General features: G+C 43.8%; 5 protein-coding genes across 5 annotated transcripts; 2 read left to right on the forward strand and 3 right to left on the reverse strand.

Moving 5' to 3' along the window:
- Nucleotides 1-61: 61 nt before the first annotated feature.
- Nucleotides 62-1,191, forward strand: CCMA1212_010224 (putative peptidoglycan-N-acetylglucosamine deacetylase; the record flags this gene model as incomplete). The annotated part of the gene is made up of 3 exons (XM_073707276.1): nt 62-255; nt 335-399; nt 518-1,191. The coding sequence occupies 3 exons, from the start codon at nt 62-64 to the stop codon at nt 1,189-1,191; spliced, it is 933 nt and encodes a 310-aa protein (XP_073554248.1).
- Nucleotides 1,192-2,013: 822 nt separating this feature from the next.
- CCMA1212_010225 (Putative ankyrin repeat protein) lies at nt 2,014-6,564 on the reverse strand (the record flags this gene model as incomplete). Its single annotated transcript, XM_073707277.1, has 4 exons — nt 2,014-3,112; nt 3,166-3,844; nt 4,005-5,722; nt 5,783-6,564. 4 exons carry the CDS (start codon nt 6,562-6,564, stop codon nt 2,014-2,016), a joined length of 4,278 nt encoding a protein of 1,425 aa, XP_073554247.1.
- Nucleotides 6,565-6,746: 182 nt separating this feature from the next.
- CCMA1212_010226 (uncharacterized protein) lies at nt 6,747-7,037 on the reverse strand (the record flags this gene model as incomplete). Its single annotated transcript, XM_073707278.1, has 1 exon — nt 6,747-7,037. The coding sequence occupies one exon, from the start codon at nt 7,035-7,037 to the stop codon at nt 6,747-6,749; it is 291 nt and encodes a 96-aa protein (XP_073554250.1).
- A 286-nt stretch (nt 7,038-7,323) lies between these two features.
- CCMA1212_010227 (uncharacterized protein) lies at nt 7,324-9,065 on the forward strand (the record flags this gene model as incomplete). Its single annotated transcript, XM_073707279.1, has 2 exons — nt 7,324-7,689; nt 7,791-9,065. 2 exons carry the CDS (start codon nt 7,324-7,326, stop codon nt 9,063-9,065), a joined length of 1,641 nt encoding a protein of 546 aa, XP_073554249.1.
- An 852-nt stretch (nt 9,066-9,917) lies between these two features.
- CCMA1212_010228 (uncharacterized protein) lies at nt 9,918-11,098 on the reverse strand (the record flags this gene model as incomplete). The annotated part of the gene is made up of 3 exons (XM_073707280.1): nt 9,918-10,484; nt 10,584-10,659; nt 10,974-11,098. The coding sequence occupies 3 exons, from the start codon at nt 11,096-11,098 to the stop codon at nt 9,918-9,920; spliced, it is 768 nt and encodes a 255-aa protein (XP_073554242.1).
- Between the last annotated feature and the right edge of the window lie 7,717 nt (nt 11,099-18,815).

Here is an 18,815-nt window from a genome sequence, read left to right on the forward strand (position 1 = left end):
AAGAAGAGCCATTCATTGATAGCTAAGCATCCAACTATTATATCATCTTAGTATTATCATTATGAGGCTCTTCAACATTGCCATCCTGGCGATCGCCGCCATGGTTTACGGAACGGCCGCTGCTAACCCTTGTGGTCCTGGTTTCGGGAGCTGTGGCGAGGGCGAGTGCTGCTCTGAGTTTGGATACTGTGGCACCACACAGGAATACTGCTCTGGAGGATGCCAACTCCTCTACAGCCATGCCTGCAACACCCAGTAAGTCGGAAAGACAGAGGCCACAAGATGGAAGAGGATTTGAGTGGCGAAGGATCCAGGGCTAATGCTGCGAATGCAGAATCCCCCCGGCTGGCGGCAGCACCGAGGACGTGTCTCGGAGATTCGTTGGAGATGTCCCATATGGTGAGTTTCCTTAGACTTACCCCTGCTCATGATGCCGATCAGAGTGCCGTTGTTCTGCCTACCCTATCTAGTATCGCTTGTCTTTCGCCACGATCCCTCCAGGCTCACCAGATGCTAGCTGCCACTATCACCGATTGCACAACCCCGGGCGTTGTTGCTTTAACGTTCGACGACGGGCCGTACACGTTCACCAACGATCTGCTCGATATCCTGGATGACTACGGCGTCAAGGCAACGTTCTTCATCACGGGCAACAACAGGGGAAAAGGCAGCATCGACAACGAAGACCTGCCATGGCCAGATGTTCTGCGGCGCATGCACAGTGCCAGACACCAGCTGGCCAGCCATACCTGGACTCATCGCAACCTCAGCGGCGTCGACATGGAGACTCAGCGAACCGAGATGATATACAACGAGATGGCCTTCCGCAACATCTTTGGTTTCTTCCCGACGTACATGCGGCCGCCGTTTCTCGAGTGCAGCTTGCGGACCGGGTGCATCGAGACTCTCGAGAGCCTCGGCTACCACATCATCAGCACCAACTTGGATACCAAAGACTACGAGAACGATAGTCCCTTGTTGATTGAAATCTCTAAGCAGAGGTTCTTCACTCAACAGTCGCCCGACAAAGCGTCTCACGAGTATATTGTCCTCGCCCACGACGTCCACCAGCAGACGGTCGTTACTCTGACTAAGTATATGATCCAGACCAGCAAGGAGCGAGGGTACAAGCTTGTGACCGTTGGCGAGTGTCTTAACGATCCTCCCGAGAACTGGTACCGCTCAGCCTGAGCCCTCCCAGGAAACAGTTGATTTTTGCAGTCGCCCGCCACCGCTTATATATAGAGTGCTCGTCAGACGCGATGCGTGCTGGTATAATTTGGACATGGTCTCTTTTGTATATGTACTAGTTCCAAGCTTTAATATGGTCGGCTGCTTGGTCTAGTATGAAGCTTTGGTCTGGTTTGCCGACTGTTTGCATATTTCTTGCAACGCATACAGTGTTGAAGGTGCTTAGCATGACACGGTAATTATCTCTATCAGATCTTTACACATTAATATTACATATCATGTTTTGCCCATCTTCGTTCAAACTCTGTGAGATTATAAGTTCAAATCCAAAGCCCTGAATAAGTCGTGCTGGACGATTTGAACCAAATAATCTAGCGACTTCGAGCCATCGTGATGAATATGCATCCGATATTGAGAGACGGAGCTCTTAATGGACCTTAGTAGCTGTAGAGCCATAAATCCAGCCCTGCAAGGGTTCTTGAGGAGAATTAACCCCAAGTCCATGTGATGATTGACGTTCTCACTGCAAACCATACAGCCTGAGATCGAGATCGTCGACTGACGCATATTCTTTTCGTGTACAAACTTCTATGACAGCTACAAACTTGCGTACGTACCAACCTTTGTCGCCGGATCTTGTTCAGAACCATATCATGTCATCTTCCTATCTGGCATTACACGCCGATCCACTCAATGGCAGCACCATGTAAACTCAGCAAGTCTGCAATCGCCTCATGACCCCTGAGCACTTTATATGGTCTCACCTCATCAACTTTGGCACCTTCAGAAAGGAGCAACCCCACCAGCTTTTCATGGCCCTCCCTAGCAGCGGTAGAACAAGGGCGTTTGGCCGTTTGTATGCTCCATCTCGAAATCGGCCCCGTGGCGCAGGAGCAGTTGCGCCATGCCTTCGCCTCCCCGTTCAATCGCCAGCAAAAATGGCGGATGGCCATCATCATGCTGAAAGTGGACCTTGGCACCCTGCCTGATGAGCAGGTCCGCGATGGCGTATTTGCCACTGAAGGCAGCAAGAGATAATGATGTACGCCCTAGCGAGTCTTTGGATTCAATGTCAGCGTGTTGATGGATGAGGAACTCTACCATGGAGTTTTGTCCCAGTAGAGCGGCGAGGTGTAGTGCTGTCCAGTCTCCAAAGCCTTTCAGATCCACGTCGTAGGTGCCGAGGAGAATGTTTGCCGCTTCAATCAGGCCGAAGCACGCCGCCAGATGCAGTCCCACCGGCTGTTCATACTTTGTCATATCAGAGATTGAAGCTTTAAATGCATGCTTGAAGAATACTTGAGCAGCCGCTGCAACGTTCTGCTGCTTTACGAGAAAAGTCAGGATGCCGGTGCGGTCCGGTTCAGCGTGGGCATGAGCTCCCCACCATTGACTCGCATACTCGAAAAAGGGGTTGAGCAGCAAGCGGTCGTTGTATTCCTCTTCGCTCCGGGCCATGCCGGTCCCGAATATGTCGAATGAGAGATATGTGAGGCAGGCTTTGGTGATGTGGAGCGAAGCGTCGGGAAACCATCTCCTATTGTTCGTCTTGAAATATTGAAGCACCGAGGGATGGCAGAACTCAACCGTTTGGGTATGCGCAATGAGGCTGATTAAACCAAAACAGACTGAGAGAATGGAGGCCTCATCCGGGATGTTCTCCTCGTCGAGGCTTGATTCGCCTAGTTCCACTGCAAGGGCGTGCTGTAGTTCTTTTAATGTCAATGGTCGCAATGCAAACGTTATCCACGAGAGAACGTGCATAGCAAGGTCCGCGAGGTCCGCCTCCTGGCTTTGAACTCTCATTATCATCATGTTCAGGTATTCACCGTGCCGAGTGCAGTGACTCAAGGCATGTCGCATGCTCTCAGGTGTCGTACACTCCCTGACTGATTCTAAAAGCTGCTCCGCATATAGAAACCTAGTCAAGTCAGTATTGCTGTCTCTGCAATGCTTGAGTAGAGTTCTACATACATTCCATCTGTAGATCTGAGTATAGTTCTCTTGAGTTCGTCTCGGATACCAGGATAGGCATGAACAAAATTCGGCATCTCATCCATGTTGCTGTTAAGATATCCCTCAACGTCACTTTCCCTCGCGCGGTGCTCCATGGCCAGCGATTTGTGGTCTCGAAACCTCCGCATGATATCATCAACAGATCTTGAAGTTGCAAAGATGTTTGCTTTAGTCTGGTGCTGTAAAGAGAATAGTTGCGATATGAATTGTTGGGCAATCCATGGTTCCAACTCGTCTAACGCGTCAACAATAATGAAGGTCCGCGATGACATGAGAACGAGTTCTTCCACTGCACTGCAGATATCGTCCACCGATGGTTTCGTTCTTCGCTTGCTGTGCACATCATACAAGTCCGGGAAAACCTGCGGTAGAGACGGTTGGGCCTGACACATCTGTTTGAGTATGCTGGACATTAAGTCCAAGACGCTCTGGTCTGCCTGGTTAAACCTGCAGAAAACATAGCATATTCTGACTGTTGCGTCGAGGCGAAATACTTCGCCAAGGTGGTCAATAACAGCCGCTGCAAGAACGGATTTCCCCGACCCGGGCATTCCGTGGCAGAAGAAGACTTTACCACTTCGGCAAAGCCACTGTTTGAAGGGTCCCATCTGATAAAGCCACTGGGATGTTCCCGGAGCTCGTTTCCCGAGATAACGGCTCAGTTGAGGCTCGTGGTCTGCTGAAGACAGCCAGTTGAGCTGCTCAACCGTATCGTCATCGTAAACGACTGTATCTAAAAGTTATTTCAGCGGCTGCAGTGGTCGACTTCCCGGGATCTGCATAGGCCTTAGACTTACCGCGAAGTGGCATCCACAGAAGAAGTTCCCTCACGCAGGCGGCTGCCGCAGCTGTGGCGTGATCTTTCCAGCTGTCATTTCTGTGTGAGTCCGCGTAGTCGGAGATGCCGCGGATTAAGAGATAAGGCAAATGGCTACTGAAGTCCGCTGCGTCTTGCTCTATACACAGAACATCGTTGTTTAGTTTGCTCAGCAGGTCGTTTCTCTCGAGCGCGTTTGTGATGACTTGACGGCGAGAAGCAGTTGCGCCACAGTAGACTCGCTTTTGTCGGGACGGTCTGCTGATGACTAGCGACCTATCGCAAGAAGCACATGGTGGCTTTTCAAGGGGCTGGTTAGATCGTCGAGTCCCATGGCGACTGGGGGTATCGGCAGTGCTCGTGTCAATATCGTCGATGTGGTTATAGTTCGACTTGAACAGAATGTCCTCCAGTCGATCAGAATTCAGATATATCAAGCCAGTTGTGGATAGCGGGCTCTTCGCTTTTTTAACGTGTTCTGTTACTCTCGAACTGAAACGCTTTTGCTGTGACTTGACCTTTCGCAAAGCTGCAGCGAGTGGAGACCCCCGAATCGCTGGCAAGAACCCGGGCTGCCATCCCATGATATCTAGCGGTCCGATATTCCATAGGCCAAAGTCAGGTATCTGGATGTGTTCTGATGGTGTGCTGATAACAACGTCGCCAAGCCTGACGTTTGGCGGAATCCCGCCACCGACTCCCGTGATGAAACAATATTCGATGGAATTGAACTCCCTCTGAAGGTGAGTCGACATGGATCCTAGAGAGGATGTGTCTGAGCCTAACATCTTCGGACATATAATGACGACTTTGCACGAGCCAATAGTCCCCAGCGTATAAAGATAATCGTCGTTACGCGGGACTGCCAGTTGGTAATGTCTATTGTCGAGCATAGTCATTGCAATCGACATAGCTCTTAGCTCTACGCATATCCACCCGACAGTATATGTAGCAAAATGAGCGTTTGCCTCTGTGGTCCATTGCTGTATCCTATCTTGTACTGATATATTGGCTTGCTGTTCCACGTTTGGCTTATCTTGAGTGTCGTCAGAAGGATCATCAGGAGAGCCTTCGGCTGACAGGTTCCGGACCCATTCGCTCACCCTGAATCCAGGACGAAATTCAGGGACAGGATCGAGAGCTGCTTCGAATAGCACAGCCACATCTTGCACCACGCTCGTTACGTCTCGATCTGTAATACGGTCCCAATGTTCATCGTATACTTGTGTATCGAAATCTTCAAGTACAGAATCTCGTCGACCCCGTATCTGGACCTGGTGACTTTGCGATGAACAACCAGACTCGTTGTCCTTGTCAGAGCCTTGCGGATTGACATTTGACGCAAGTTGCGCGAGCCGCTCAAGATGAAACATTGAATGAGATTGCATCTGTGGGATGTCGGAGAAGGCGCTGGGGCAAAATGGACAGTCCCGGCGTATCTTCAACGAGGGTCCAACAACAGCCGTGAGCAGAGCAGGTGAGAAATGCTCAGGTGTGTTGTCGGGATGGAAGTGCTCCAGATGATGCACGTATTCCGGCTGAGTCTCAAACTCTTCGCCGTGCTGTTGACAGTGCCACACCCGTGTGTGCTGGCTTTCGTGATCGATCCATTCTTGTCGGGTTCCGTAGATGCGATTGGGGTCTTGACACTGCTCATAGGTGCAATGATACGGCTGCAGATCATGTATGAGGTGAACGCTATACGATGGATCAAGATTAGATAGGGCAGCAAAATTGGCATCAGTGTAGGATACTCACATCCACATATCTTTCTGAAGGTATTTCTCGGGGCATACAGTCTTGCAGTAGGGAGAGATGTAGTATCCACCTATTCGGTCTCCATGTGGCGGATCTGGCCACTCCAGCTTCTTTCCCTCGGGGCTGATGACTGTCGATACCCGCGTCTGAAGAGAAATGGCCGACCTGAGGTCGTCCGGTTTGAGGAGATCTGGTGGTAGCCTCGTAGCCGTTGTGGTCGAAAATGGGACAACTGGCATCTCAGCCTGTTTGCGGTCCTCGCTCTTCGTCTGGTAAGGATGTAAAGGAATCTCGACGGACTCTCCGGTAATGGTGGCCGCCTGCCCATTCTTTTGCGCCGGTGACTCGGGCCGCGTCTGGCTCAGCCTAATGACATGTTCTTTCCAATAGTTGAACTGTTGTTTCCGGCGGGCATTGGCAACGCCAGTTCTTCGAATGAGCCAGTTGTCGGTGGATGTATAGCGAGCCAAGACTTCCTCGGCATCGTCTGCTGTTGCTTTGATATCTGTATTCTCGATGAGATATTGACGATGTAGAAAAGCGACAGCTGCAATCTCGACCTCCTCACGCTCCTGTATGTGAGCCGCTCTTACATGAGCTGGCACATGCTTGTACAGCTCCTCTAGGGTGCGCTGTGGCCGATTTCGGGGGCTCCTAATCTTGGCTGCCAAACTGTACAGAGTATCCAAAGCCTCTGTTAACCCTTTCAGGCGGAAGTCGACCTCATGGACAGAACTATCATCACTGGGCGAGGACAAGGCACTGTGATATGAACTGTCCATCTCTGCATCCGGGCTTGTCCCATCGCTTTCGTCATCTTCCACCTCTTCGTCTTCATCGAGTACCTGTTGCTCGTACGGTAGACGCTCGTTCCGTGCTATAGCGAGAAGATTATCTAGCTATACTCGATAGTTAGAGAAATTAGCCTGGTGATCAGATTGTGCTTCCGCGAAAGCTTGACACCTTAGAGCTTGACATAAAAGTAAAGGGATTCCAGGCTACATACGTGGCTTTGAAGCTCCTCAAGAATATCAGCAAGCCGAGTCTTGACCACCTCGGCATCTCGAACGCGGTAGTCGAGAGATGCATGTCCTAGATGATACAGCCCAAGACTATATGCCCACACCTTGAACCTTTGCTCCTCCGTCACTAGCTGGCGATACTTGGGCGACTGGCTGAGCTGCAGAAGGGCGGCGAGTTGAGAGAAACTGGTCGATATCTTTTTTCCGATCTTGTAGAGCTGTGCCAGGTCCATTTGCTCCATGATGGTCGAAGGGCTTTGAACTACCAGCCATTCCGAGATGATCTCAAAGCTGCGCGAAGTGGGTGAGCTTATGAGGGGCTCAAGAGCACGCAGGGATGTGAAGGCAAATCTCAGCAGCTGGCCAATCGTAATGTGCATCAGCCCTCCACAGCCTCAGAGGAATACTCGCACAAGACCTACCCCCTCTTTCAGCCGTGAGGAGTCTACATATAGTAATTGAGCCTCATCTCATCCGCTTCACAAGTTCCTCTGTTGTGTTTTTTCGTCTGGATTCGCAATGTCGGGCTTCGAGGTGGCCGGGGTGGTGCTCGGAGTCATACCACTAGCGATATCTGCCCTCGAGCACTACAAAGCTGGAAAAGGCACCGTGGCGACATTCATGAAGTTCCACGGACAGTTGGACACTCTCATCTACCGGCTGAAGCTTCAGAGGACCTTCTTCTACCTCAATATTCTCGAGTTGCTGCGCAGCGCTGGAGTCAGAGAGGTAGTTAACAAATCAGACATTACCGAAGATGAGTGCATCGCTGTCCTTCAGAATGCCAAAAACGCCGAAGAATTCAAAGAATATCTGGGATCTTGCCATCTATTTGATACCTTTCATGAAATACTGGCGAGATATGAAACTTGCTTGACAGCCATTGTGAGCAAGTTAGGTCACATAAAGAGACCACCAAATGTTTGCCTACCTACCTTTGTGTATTGTCATTCCTGGGATGTGCATAGCTAACTTCGGCAACGTAGGCTGCAAAAAATAACTTGAAGGCCATTTTGGAGTACAATCCAGTCGGCGCCTCCTCGTTTGCATTCAAGGAGCGGTTGAGCTTCACGATCGAGAAAGGCAGCCTCAAGCAGCTCGTTGAGGAGCTAAGCGAAGATCGTCTCTCACTCAAGGAACTCATCGATAGCATGAAAACGCAGCAAGAGTACACATCGAGGCATCCTTCAGATGATGCTCAGAAACTGGCGAAAAGGCTTTCCAGGATACAGAAACACGCAGCCCCTCTATTCGAAGCAATGCTCAAGGGGTGTAACTGTGGCTGCAAGAATAAGCACAGGGTCTTCATGAGGCTCGATAGCAGGATACCGCTTAAGAGGGGCAGGCGGAGGAAGCTGAAAGACGAAACGGAATTCAGCCTTCTATTTGACCACCAAGGATATTTGCAGGAAACTCATGTCAACGTTCAAGAGGATGACGGTGATGACGGCGGTGATAACAACAGCATCAATACGAAAAGGGTTGTCATTGTTCAGCATGTGGAACAGATGCCTAAGGAGAGGATTGTGACGCGGTTATGCCGGCATGTGTCTGAGCTGCAAGAGACAGGACGCGTCCTTAAGCTCAAATTAAGCAACAGCGACCTCTTCCTTGTCGACGGAGAGGGTGAACATAATCGAGATTTCGCAAGTCCAATAACCCTATCGGATATTCTCAAAGCTGGATGTCAGGACGACGACGCCAAGATGTTTCCAAAGGAACAAACACTATTGGCTCTCAACATGGCGTCTTCCATCCTACAATTACAACAGACTTGTTGGCTGGGTCTTGCATTCAACAGCAACGAGATCAAAATTTTAACGCCTCAAGAAAGGTCCGTCACATCGAATAGCTCGCCCTTCATTGAACAGCTCATGGGCGAGACGCCGCCATCCTTGGATGATGCTATCAAGTGCAGTACCATTGGCCCAGATCCCAAAACTGCATTAACAGAGCTTGCAATTCTCCTTCTGGAGATCTGGCATCACAAACCGCTTGATCTCTGGTGCGATAAGATGGGCAAAGCAGTCCCGACATCACCACAAGCGCGGATGATGGTTGCCATCGAATGGCTGCAGGCTACCTCTAGGCGCTTGCTTCCCTTCCAGAGCCAAGTTATTGAACAGTGTTTGCAGGTGTGTGCTGGAGCTCTCCGATATTGGCACGAGGCGGATTTCCTAAAGATGTATTGCGAGAATATCATCAAGCCTTTGCAAGAGATTCTAAGAGCATGGGATACTTTAGGGAGGGCATATGATTAGAGTTAATTGATAAGCCTGGGAAGTTAAACGGATCATGGCCAAGCAACGGTTGGTGAGGACTTACTACATGTAGACTATTAGGCAAGGGCATCATGGAGAATTTTCCGGGGCGATATAGTAGGGGCCTTCGCAGAATCATAGGTACATGTACGCAAAGTCATTTCCATTATTCGACTTATTCATTACTAGGTATCTCGGATGGCCGTGAGGTACGTTATACTACTTTAATTCCAAAAAATTTCCCAGGCTTTATCTTTAACCCACTTCCAATCTGGCATTGATCGCGAACAGACCTCTGCCAATAAGTTACGATGCTGCTGATTCTCGGGTCCTCGATCACGAAGCCTCTTCCCCAGAACTCCAAGCAAGTAGGCGTCAAAGACAAGTCCGTAGAAACTAAGATAGAAGCCTTACATCTAGATCCAAGTCAAACATACTATCAAAGTAGATGCACGGCTGCCGTGGCCTTTGTCCAGACGCAGACGTCTGTTTATCTAACAAGATCACATTGAATACTCCCATAAGGCGACCACCTCGATATGCTTAATCTGGCTGAATCAGCAACTGCCAGGCTTCAAAATGATCATGCCATAACCAGAGGCAATAGCCCTCAGTGAAATTAGACCTCCTTGTATATAGAGACCTAAGATCATGCCTTTAGGATCCGCCTTCGCTGCTGGCGTTGAGCGAACTAGGCCGGAACAGATCTAATGGCATAGACGCTCTATATTGTATCCATCGTCCCCGAACACATTAAGACAAAATCCTCCTCGATTCTGCAAGCTTCTCGGCTCGGCAATCACCCAATTCATCTCTATCCCCGGAGGCAATGGGCGCCAGCAGACCAGGGGCTCAATCTTCAGAGATAGGTGTGGTGTGGAACATTCCAAGGTCGGACGAGGCCAGAGTGCCGAGTGGCGCAATGGCCTGAGCCAAGCGATCGAGAGCGGGCATGAGTCGACACGGCGGAAGAAGTGCCCACCCCGGTGATAGCGGGCACGAGTATGGCTTTGAGATCATCGATGTCGTTGTCCAAGTCGTCGCGAAGTTCCCTCCCTGATGCCGTTTTGCTGGGTCATGAGCATCTCCGCCAGCGGCGACCATGCTGCCAGACTCGGGGGTGGACGAGAGCGCGGTTTGGAGAATGGTGGCCGACGTGGCCGCTGGGGCAGGAAGCGCCACCGCTGTTGAGGTAGAGGCAGGGGTTGACACCGTGGTCGACGCCTCTCCTGGCGACTGGAGGCAGCGGCGTTTGGTTCCTCGGCAAACAGGGCCAGGGTGGTGCTGCTGGTACTCAGCGGTTCGGTCGTTGATGGCAGTCGTTTTGAGTCGCAGGGGGACGTCTTTGTCAATGATGAATCGGAGGAAATTCTTGGCAACGAAAACGCCATTTCCCGAAGATGTTGGATATTCGCCTCGCTAGTACCAACGCGTTGTGAACAGTTTTTCAACCATTGATGTTGTTATATCGCATGTAACGAGCTGTTGCACGAATTGATCAGCGAACCTGCCCCCTACCTGCGGTGCTAGAGAAACGTCGACAGATGTGGTTCTCAGTAAGTTAAGGCTCTCTCTGCTGATGAAGAGGCTCGAGCTTGACGGAGAAAGGTAATAGCTTCGGAGACGGTCATCCATCGGCTCGAATGAAGAGAGGGTTACCCGACAGAATGTGCTTTTTCTTTGCGGAGATCGGCTCGAAATGAGACAACACTGATGTGTTGCTTGTTGTCGAGAAGGCCAAGACAACGAGAGAGAGAGAAAGGGGGGGGGGAGGCGCGAGAAAGACCTGGAAGAAGCCCTTGTCATTGTCGAGCCCGTCCAGGCTAGAGGGATTGATGGCTTTGTAGAATTAAGTAATGCATGTGAGTCTCAAGAACGGCGTATAATGGAAGAGATGACGATGCTTACTTGAGCAGCAGTGAAGCAAGTTCTGCAACGCCAAAGATTGTCTTGAACATCTGTCTGCGGTAGGCAAAGGCGGAACTGAAACGGATATGTGCTAGTCGTCGAGCACAGCCAGGCTGGAAGCGCATGCAGCTTGTTGAAGATGGTTGGTCCTGAGGCACTGGGGTTGAAATAGGCAAGCGGACTCGTGAGCAGGATGAGGATGGTATGTGAAGGCACCGGCCTGAGAGATCACTGTAGATGTCTGTGCGTCGGAGAATACTCCTCCCCGGTTGTTGGTCGTTGTATCATGACAAGGTAGGACCAAACACATGAAAGAGAAGGGGGGTTTTCCCCGCTAGAGCCTCCCCATGTCAGAACGTCATCCATCACGGGTTGTCGGTCGGAGCTCGTGGACGTTATGGTCAACTAGTGCTCTCAAAACGTTGCTGGTCACCGAAGACGCCCGAGCTGAGATGCGCCGCCGAGTCGAACGAATCGGACAGGACAGCAAGTAAGTCGAAAAGAGGATAAAAATCGGCACTCTAAAGACGGATCGCTTGGGTAGCGTTGGAACCTGTGTTGTTGCGTTGCGTGTTGTGTGCGAGACTTAGCAACTTCCTTGCAATCAATCTTCAGGGGGGATTGCTGCCTTTTTATGTTGTCTGATGAATATAGAGTTTGATTTGTCAAACTGTAAGTGAAACCAATCTTGACTCATCGTTGAGACCTTATCGTGTGGCTTTTTCAAGGAACTCCTTGGACCTTGTACTATACTTCGTGGCTTCTGCCCTTGGCGATCTCGCTGTATAGCTTATGCTGCTTGCAATCCAGGTCTTCGACTTGAAGGATTGGGCATGACCCTTTCTTGAACCATAACCTTTTGGACCGACTAAGCTGTTATGAGTTTAACCTCTAGTCCTTGAAGAGATAATTACTTATATCTTGCTGATTCCCGTACAGCAGCCATACCTGCCATCTCTTTCCTCTTCGCTCCCACACATATAACGCAAACTCATAACGCCCGGCTTACTCTTTTCTTTACCTCTGTCTTCTTTTCTCTCATTAGACTGCTAGAATCGGAGGCAAGCGGCCCAGAAACGGAGTAAGTCTCTGTCCTTTCATCCTGCTCCAAATTCACAGGCTGGCATTAACCTCTTTGTAGATTCTATTACGCCCCATCACGTTTCATTCCATCACCGCGTGGTTCCTGTACATAATCGGAATGATAACCGAAGAGGCAATCACGACTTTTTTGAATGGTTTTCTTATGGCATCACACTCGCCTCCTGTTAGCGGCCATTACTCGCCCGCCAGGCGAACGATGGCAGCATTCTGAGGACAATTTTCTTGCTGGTGTCCTGTCCCGTTCGTTTGGGTGGGTAGCGTATATGGAGTACACATGCATGTAGGGTGTCATTAATCGCGGTCAGCGATGATTTGAAGGCAATGGTGGTTTGGAAACGGCCACGAGCTCCGCCTGATCATGAACGCCAGTCTGAGGCGGACGATGTGCCATCATCTAGGAATGCCGGGTTAAGAGAACATCCTGATGGCTCAGCTTGAAGTTTGAGAAGCTTATTCACTGGGTCTCTCTCAGATCTATGCAACTAAACCCTTGTATTGAGACGAATGTGGTGCACGATGATCTACAAATCTTCCCATCTCAGCTTCTCTAGAGAGTTCTCAAAGACTCGATATTTTCTCTTCTCAGGCAGGTGAAACCCCGTGCATGAACATGCGATGGACAAGCATACACTTCCCTTCCCGACGTTGTTCAATTGCGCAACTTTTCCGATACGGATGAAGATTGCCACTGCTGTGCTACATACATACACGCCGGCGACCATAATCATGTCCCCTGTTGAACGACAACGGAAGTGGATTTGTCGCCAACCTCTCGTAAAATAGGGTCATTGAAATACCTTTCCTTCAAAGTCGACTTCCTGCGGCTAGTGCCCATCAACTTGCCAATACCAGGTTTACGTCTGTGCATGGATAAGGGTCCTTGGAGTGACAACGGGTCGACCCGTGATTCCTAGCGGTCGGCATCCGAGAATGTGGTCTGTAAGGTCCGGAGGCAACTTGTCCTCAACTCCCAAGCGAACGACGTGGAATGACCGCCGGCCACGGCGTAGCCGTAGGACTGGCTATGCTTATCCCAAGCGAAGCTGCGAAGCAGCAGAGCGCAGGGGTTACCCGGAGTGTTCGCTGCTTCCAGCTTTGCTTAGTTATTAATTCAGCTTTTCCCCTAAGCCTAGGGAAGTATAAATAAAAGTTAACTGGCAATTAGTCCTTTTTACTATGCTTACTGCTTTTAAATATATTTAAGACCTCTTTTTATAGTGTTTTTATAAGGTTAAGGTTAGTATTATAATATTATAATTATAGCATTATAAGATTTCTTAGTATTTATATACTTTATTAACATTATAATCTGCTTAATTACGCGCTTACAGTCTTAAGCACTAGAATAATATCTATACTATTTAAAGCAGTGTTTTTTAAGCTTTTAAATAATATTAATTTTATCTTTTATAAATGCCTAGAATAAGGAGAAAAAATGCATTAAGCAGACATCTCTAGTAATATCCCTAAAAGTTAGCTAATTAGCGCTGCCTATTAAAGTTATATAACTATACAGACTTAGTAACGCTTAGCTATATATAGTAACCTATATATAATATGTTAGAAATAATAATTCTGCAATTCTTATACACTTCCTTTTACGCCTTAATTAACCACTTCTTAAAATCCCTTATAGCATTATTTAAAGCACTATTAATAGTATTATTATTGCCTTATTACCTTATTACCTTACTAATAGCGCTATAGCTATAGCTTCTGCAGCTGCTATACCTTTACTACTACTGCCACTACCTCTAGGAGACCCTTAGCCTCTTAAGGATATTCTTAATATTCCTCTGCGCTAGTGTACTTATTATAAATAACTTAAGCAGGATAATTAGTTTATTTATTTTAAGAAGCTTAGAATATTTATAGGCAAATGCTTTAAGTGTTACTAGCAGCAGAAAGCGCAATCTGCTAAATAATATATCTATTCTTTATCCCTTTTTATAATAGCTACTGCTAACCTTTATGCAGATTTTATAAGCTGTAAGGTTATTCTCTAGTTTAAGTAAATAAGTGATTAGTAATATGCAATCTCTTAAGTAACTGCAGCGCTAGGGCATACTTCTTAGCAGCTAACACTTATGCCTTATTACTCTTTATATTATAAGTTTATCTCTTTTAAGCATGCCTGGATTAATTACTTAAACTGCTAGCTAGGTCTAGTTCTTCTGCTGCAGCGTTAATCTTAATAATACACTTAAAGAATAAAAAGCCTATTATAAGCAGGCGTCTATTTAATATAAGTATTATATAGTCTAGCGCGTTAAGTAAGTTCCCTCGCTTACACTAATAACTTTGTAGTTAATAGCTCTATTAAGCTCCTACTCCTAGCTCTAGCTAGTAACTTATTCTAGCGCCTAGTATAATAAAGATTGCAGTTACTTCTTTTACTAGCTATATTAGCTCTTAAGATTATTATCTGCTTATAACCTAGGCTGTAATGTATATATTTATTATATACACTTACTTAAAGATGCAGATACTAGGCACTAGGTCTGTCTTTACTATAGCCAGTCTTATTTATAATTCTACTTCCTTACAGCCCTTAGTAATAAATAATTTTACTACTAAGCTTATAATAAGGCTAGCTAAGCAGCCTAGCCTAGCTAAGCAAGCTAATATTTTAAAATATTTATATCTTAAAGAGGCTTTAATCTTAACATATCCTTCTTATAGTAAACGCTCTTTTTTTAGCATTCCTAGTCTTACTAGTATACCTTAATACTAACTATCTAAAAGCCTAGTTAACTAGATATTCCTTTTTAAAATAACCTTAGCGCTATTACTCTATCCCCTTCTAATTAATAGCTTATTTACACTTAGCAAGCGCAGTTAGATTTATATTAAATAGAGTTTTACTTATATTACTAAACTAAGTGGTTTAGTTAGCGACTTATAGGTAGCATTTATTACTAATACTAAGAGAAAGATAAACCTTATTACTTAAGGGAGCTATTCTTTTACTCCCCTAAAAATAACCTTAACTTTAAGGATATGCCTAGCCACCTGCCTAATCTCTTATAAGTTAAGGAAATACTTATTATATGCATTTATATATATATTTAAATATTTTAGCATTATAAATAATAGTATAAGTATTAAGGCTATATTATAAGCTTTCTGCATAATATAAGAAGTATATATATATAGCTTCTTTTACTTCTGCCTAACCTAGATATTATTATACTCTGCCCTGCTAATAAGATAATACAGCTGTATATAATATAGTAATTTAAAAAGTAATTCTATATCTATTAGCATGCTATTTAATAATAGCTGCTCTTCTTAAAAAAGCATTATCTTAAGTATAAGGATATCTTAATTAATAAGTAGCGCCTAAACTAGCTTCTAGTTAATAAAGATATCTTTTAATAAGTCTTAAACTACTGTTAAGCTAAAGTTAATATTAAGGATTATCTAGCTGCTAAGGATATACTTAAAGGTAATAACTTTAATACTACTGCTATTCCTAATCTTATTACAGCTTAAGCTAACCTAAAGGAGCTTTATATTAAGCTTAAAGATTAGCTCTAACCCCCTGCTAAGTAAATCCCCCTCTAGTTATCTTAACTAGCATTATAGCAGTAGTAGCAGCAGCAGCAGTAATAATAAAAGCAGCCCTTCTTATATATGCCTAACATTTACTTAACTTTTTTAAGTAAATTTAACAGGTCCTAGCCCTTATTATCACTTGCCTTCCTAACCCTTTATTTAAAAGGTTAGGCTAACTTTATCTAGCTATATAAATAACTAATTACTTATTAATAGTATCTTACTCTTACTATAAGGTAGTATAATAGGCGTTTTATAAAGCATCCCTGCTTTTAATATATAGGCTTTAATATATATATAAGGTTATTTATAAACGCCTGCAGCACTTTTTATATTAAGAGGCTAGGCCAGGCTGCCTATTATATACTTACTATAAATAATATCTGCGCTACATTTAATAATAACACCCCTAAAGCCTAGGCTCTGCTTAACTTTATTATTTAATATTTAGGCAGTCTTTATAAAATGCGCCTTTATTAAATAAGTAAGAGGCAAGGGCTAGAAGCTATAGTATATACCCTTAGCTGCCCTAGAATATTCCTTATATTCTCTACTACTAATAACCACTAGGAGAGTTTATATAAGCATCTCCTTAATTTTAACACTTAGCAGGCCGCCTCTGCTTATAATAAGCTTAAAATTACTATATATAACCTAAAGGATAACCCCTATATAGCAGCCTACTACTTTAATTTCTGCTTTAAAACTTTTTTATAAACTATTATCCTGCTTAAGCTAGGGATTTTAAAGTTTTAGTACTAGTATAAGTAGTAAGCATGCAGCAGTATATATATATATAGGCTTTATTAGTCTAATAGCAGCCCTGTTATTAATATATCTTTAAAGGCAGACTGCTTAGCGTTTATAAAGCATTAGGGTTAATTTATAAGCATATTAAATCCGCAGCTTAAGTAAGAGAACCTATATAAAGAGGGCAATCCTCTTACTTAAAGACAGCAAGAGCTAATATTCTAGTTATTATTTAATATTATTAACACTATTTAAGCTTATAAGTGTTTAAAAATATACTGCTTTCGCTAGTATTAACTACTTAACAGGAGGCTTATAAAGAATAAAGTATACAGGTTTTACTTCCCCTGCGCTTTATATTAAGCGCCTATTCTATTATATAACTTTAACCTAGCCTACCTAACTTTTAATAGCGCGCAGAATAATATATAATTAAATAACTATAACTGCCTCTTTACTTTTACCTAGTTAGTAAACTATAATATCTTACTTACAGCTAGCGCTTATACTATACTTTCTTATATTATAAAGTATACTAGTAAAGTAAAAACACGCAGTGCTTTATATAAGGATATAGCTAAATCTATTTTTCTAATAGTTAAAAGTAACTAGCTGTTAGTAAGTTTTATAACTAAGTTTATAAATAAACTTATTATAAAATAAGACTAGTTAAGATAAGAGGTTTACTATCTTTTATTAGACTTGCTATTATAAGAAAGCATATATATTATAATTACTATAAACTGCAGGCCTGTTAAAGTATAGCTTTATACTAAGGTAGTTAGTAAGAGTGGCCTTTATTTTATATAGTTTATATATAAGAAATACCTTACTTAACTAGATGCTTATAATAATATAAGCTATTTTATATAGTTAATAATAATAAATCTAAGCAGATTAAGGCCTTTCTCTTTTAAGGCTAAGGGATATATATTAAACTATTTCCCTTACTATTATCTTAATAAGGAGCTAGATAAGGTTAAATACTATTATTACATGCGCCTAATACTTAATTATAGCTATTATAACCTAGTTAACCTTCTGTCTATTAAAAGCATGCAGTTTAGCAGCTTTTAAAAGGCATTCTAGTGCTGCATTAAGCTCTACCTTAGCGCTTACCTTAATAACTATTATTTTAAGCTGCCTCCTCTGCTACTAGAGGAATTTAAAGATAAGGAGCAGGATAATAAAGCTATAGCTAATATAAAGTAGCAGCAGCTAGCTATACAGCTGCCTAATCTTAAGCTTAAGGTTAAAGATATTAAAATACTTAAAAATCGCCTTATTAATATTTTTTATAACTAGCGTCTTTATGCTAGGCGTTATTTTAATCTCTTAATGCTTAGCTAGTAATATTAAAAGTAGCTTTATAGTAATTAAGTCACTGCTATAAAAGACGCTATAATAAATAAAGAAATACAGCAGCTAAACCTTAAGCAGCGCTTAGTCTTTAATCTATTTATTAACTATCTTAAAGATTAACTTAATCCTTTAAAGCTAATGCCCCCTCCCCTGCATATATAAATTAACAGCCCTAGTAGTACTAGCAAGTCCTTCTTAATTAAGGCAATCTTTATAAAGCTGCAGTAAATAGTGCCTCTTAATTAGCAGATTATAGCCAGGGCTGCTCTTACTAGTATAGCTGCTAATACTATTAATAGTATTATATTACACTTATTACTCTGCTTGCCTATCTTTAAGACCTTTAGTAAGCTAGCCCCCTTATCCCTTATTAATACCTTTAATATCTATATTAAATTACGCTATATTTAATATCTTATTATTAATAAAAAGTTTATAATTAGCTTATATAATAGTATATATTAACTGCTAGCTTAGAGAGCTCTTTTTAGCATGCTAAAATAAGTATTTTAATAGCTGCAGCATACTCCTCCTTAATAACTTTTACTAGCTTCCCCTTATTATAAAGCAACCTCTTTATGCTGCTAAAGCTAAAAGCAAGATTAATTTAGCTAGGCAGAATATATACTGCTTTATTAGTATTATAATTAAGCTTAAGTAAGTTATATAATAAGCTAGTAATAAGCAGGCCTCTTTCTGCCTTATATTATAACGCCTTTATAAAAATGCTCTTATAATTAAAAACTAGCGTCTGTTATATACTAAGACTTAATGCATATTACCTTTAGCTAAAGTTATGCAGTTTAACTTAGCTATATATATCTATCTAACTAATACCTAAGTCTATTTATATAATCTTAAATATATAGAGAAATTAAACACTTTATATATCTGTATTATAGCATTTAATACTAGGCTAAAAGTATAAAAAGCTAACTCTCTCTCTACTAGGAATCTTAATTAATATCTTTATCTATATATTAAGATATATATAATATTAACTAAAAATATCTAGATAAGCGTTAGCCTAGTAAATAGCATAATAGATTAAGTATATAACATCTTATA

Source organism: Trichoderma ghanense (assembly GCF_004382785.1).
Source record: "Trichoderma ghanense strain CCMA-1212 chromosome Unknown scaffold_23, whole genome shotgun sequence".
Classification (NCBI taxonomy): domain Eukaryota; kingdom Fungi; phylum Ascomycota; class Sordariomycetes; order Hypocreales; family Hypocreaceae; genus Trichoderma; species Trichoderma ghanense.